The 2762-nt window shown below is 36.1% G+C and overlaps 1 protein-coding gene across 1 annotated transcript; it reads left to right on the top strand.

The window, feature by feature from the left end:
- Positions 1–644: 644 nt before the first annotated feature.
- On the top strand, positions 645–2066 carry LOC127546600 (olfactory receptor 11G2-like). Its single transcript, XM_051973628.1, has 2 exons — positions 645–1567; positions 1892–2066. The coding sequence occupies exons 1-2, from the start codon at positions 645–647 to the stop codon at positions 2064–2066; spliced, it is 1098 nt and encodes a 365-aa protein (XP_051829588.1).
- Positions 2067–2762: the final 696 nt, after the last annotated feature.

Here is a 2762-nt window from a genome sequence, read left to right as displayed (position 1 = left end):
AAATTAATTCCCATTAACAATACACTTATTGTCTATTAATTGTTATTAATTATTAATAGTTAAGAATTAGCCATTAATTATCTATTAACAATAGACTGAAATGCAAATTAGAAAACCTCAGAGAGACCTCAGAGATTGCTTAATAAAATACTATCATTTTACTGAGGAGGAAACTGAATCCTTAAGAAGTAAAGTGATTTGCCTAAGAATACACAGCCAGTAAATAACAGAGCTGGAATTGAAAACCCAGAGCTTTTGATTTCCAGTTTAATGCTTTCATTATAAATGCTGTGATTAGGTGGTCTCAGAGCTTAATTCCTCCTTTTTGGGAATCAGGAAGATCTCTCTTTAAATTCCACTTTTACCCAGGCAATTCTCTAATATATTTGTATAGCAAATTCCAGTCTGAACTGGTAGAAAAACTTTCATATACCAATGAAAATCACAGTTCCACTTAAAAAAAAAATCATAAGGGCAGGATCCTTGTGTTATTGAACTTTTATTTTTTCCCAATCCCTAAAAACTCAGTGACTGATTAATAAATGCTTGTTGTATGTAAATTTGTTATATAGACCTTTAAAGATTCCATTGCTGATCATTTCTTCACTCAATCATCCCTATTTTTTAAAATCATATCCAGGAAAATGAATATCATCAACACCAACAGCTTCAATAATACTGCTGGTTTCATCGTCCTTGGATTCCCCTGTAGCAGAGAGATTCAGATCTTCCTCTTTGTACTGTTCTTCATCATCTACATCCTGACTCTTATAGGAAATGGTTCTATCATATGTGCTGTGCACTGGGACCAACGTCTTCACAGCCCCATGTACATCCTCTTGGCCAACTTTTCTTTTTTGGAAATCTGGTATGTCACTTCTACTGTCCCCAATATGTTGGTCAACTTTCTCTCTGAGACCAAGACCATTTCCTTCTCTGGATGCTTCCTCCAGTTCTATTTCTTCTTCTCTTTAGGCGCTACAGAATGCTTTTTTCTGGCCATTATGGCATTTGATCGGTATCTGGCCATCTGTCGACCTCTGCATTATCCTACCATCATGACAGGACATCTCTGCACCTGCCTGGTGGTCAACTGCTGGTTGTTTGGCTTCCTCTGGTTCCTGGTTCCCATTATCCTCATCTCTCAATTGTCTTTCTGTGGCTCCAAGGTCATTGACCATTTTTTATGTGACCCAGGCCCACTGCTAGCTCTAACCTGCACCAGGGCATCTTTGATAGAGTTTACCTGTTCTATTTTGAGTTCTTTGCTCCTATTTGTACCCTTCATCTACATCATGGAAACATATGCTCTGGTCCTGAGAGCTGTATTGAAAGTTCCTTCAGCAGCTGGTAGGTATAAAGCCTTCTCTACCTGTGGGTCCCATTTAGCTGTGGTATCACTATTCTATGGCTCTGTGATGGTGATGTATGTGAAACCAACAGCAGGCCATGAAGCTGGAACCCAGAAGACTGTGACCCTTTTTTATTCTGTGGTAACCCCCTTCTTAAACCCTTTGATCTACAGCCTTAGGAATAAGGAGGTGAAGGATGCTCTGAGAAAATTTCTGGATAATAAGAATTAAATTCTTAAGGGAGAAAAGCCCTTAGAGAACCATATAAATTTTGAATCTCTTCCTGAGTAAAATATCAAGAATATCCAGGATATCTCCTGGCTCCATTCCCACCTTTCCAACTACATTTTTGCCTGGATATCTCAATAGTACCTCAAATTAAATTATTCAGAAATGAACTTATCTTTCCTTCTCAAAAAAAAAAAACTCTCTTTGCAAATTCTGTAATTGTATTGATGGTACATACATATCACAGCACTCTGACTCAAAACTTTGGTCTCCTTTTACTCTTTTTTTTACCTCAGACCATGTTTATTCTACAAGATTACAAGTTTACAAAATTTTTCACATCTGTCCATGTCTACACTTATATCACTACAATTTTCACTGTGTTTTCATTATTCATTACTGCATCATTACTGTGCTATTGTAATTGATTCCTATCTTGTTTTCTTGAATCATCACTCCAATTCTTCTGCCTTTTCTTCTTTTTAATACTTAGGAATCATAATCTTACTTCTCTGATCAAAAGGACTCAGTGGCTTCCCATTTCCTTCAGTCTAAAATATAAGCTATTTCTGGGAGAAGAGCTACACTTTTATTGGTTTAGGAAATTACCTCTAAAAAAAAGCTTGGCTTTTTAATTTTTCTGCAATCTGGTTCCAATCTAGTCCCACAATCTCCTTGTGCCAATTTCCACTCTGTATGTTTCGCCCACTCCAACTCATGCCTATAATAACATTTCCTAGACATTTCTTCCTCTTGCTATCCTTGCCTTTCCCCTGGGATTAGGTGTTTCTTCTAAAAGGCCTTACATGATGCCCCCAAATAAAGGAATATTGTCTTCCTCAAAGTTCCAATAACATTTTGCCTAGAACTCTCTTGTAATTTTATCATACTATATCTTATATTTATTTATATGTATATCTTATCCCCACTATCATAATTCAAGATCATTAAGGATGTAGTCTATTTTTTATGTTGCTATCCCTAATGCTTAACACTGTTGTGTATGTGTATCTAAAGATTTGAATTCTATTACTAAACTTCATTAATCTTGGAAGGATCTTACCTTTCCTGGCTTTGCTCCTATTTGTAATTTCACATCACATAATCTATACATCTTAGCAGAATTAGAATCAGGAAAGTCATCCATAACTTCTAAGTTCTTCAAAAAACTATGAAATGTCT

This window comes from Antechinus flavipes, chromosome 2 (genome assembly GCF_016432865.1).
Source record: "Antechinus flavipes isolate AdamAnt ecotype Samford, QLD, Australia chromosome 2, AdamAnt_v2, whole genome shotgun sequence".
In the NCBI taxonomy this organism is placed as follows: Eukaryota; Metazoa; Chordata; class Mammalia; order Dasyuromorphia; family Dasyuridae; genus Antechinus; species Antechinus flavipes.
The sequence above is the reverse complement of the archived record's forward strand: the minus strand, read 5'-3'. Positions and strand labels throughout refer to the sequence as shown.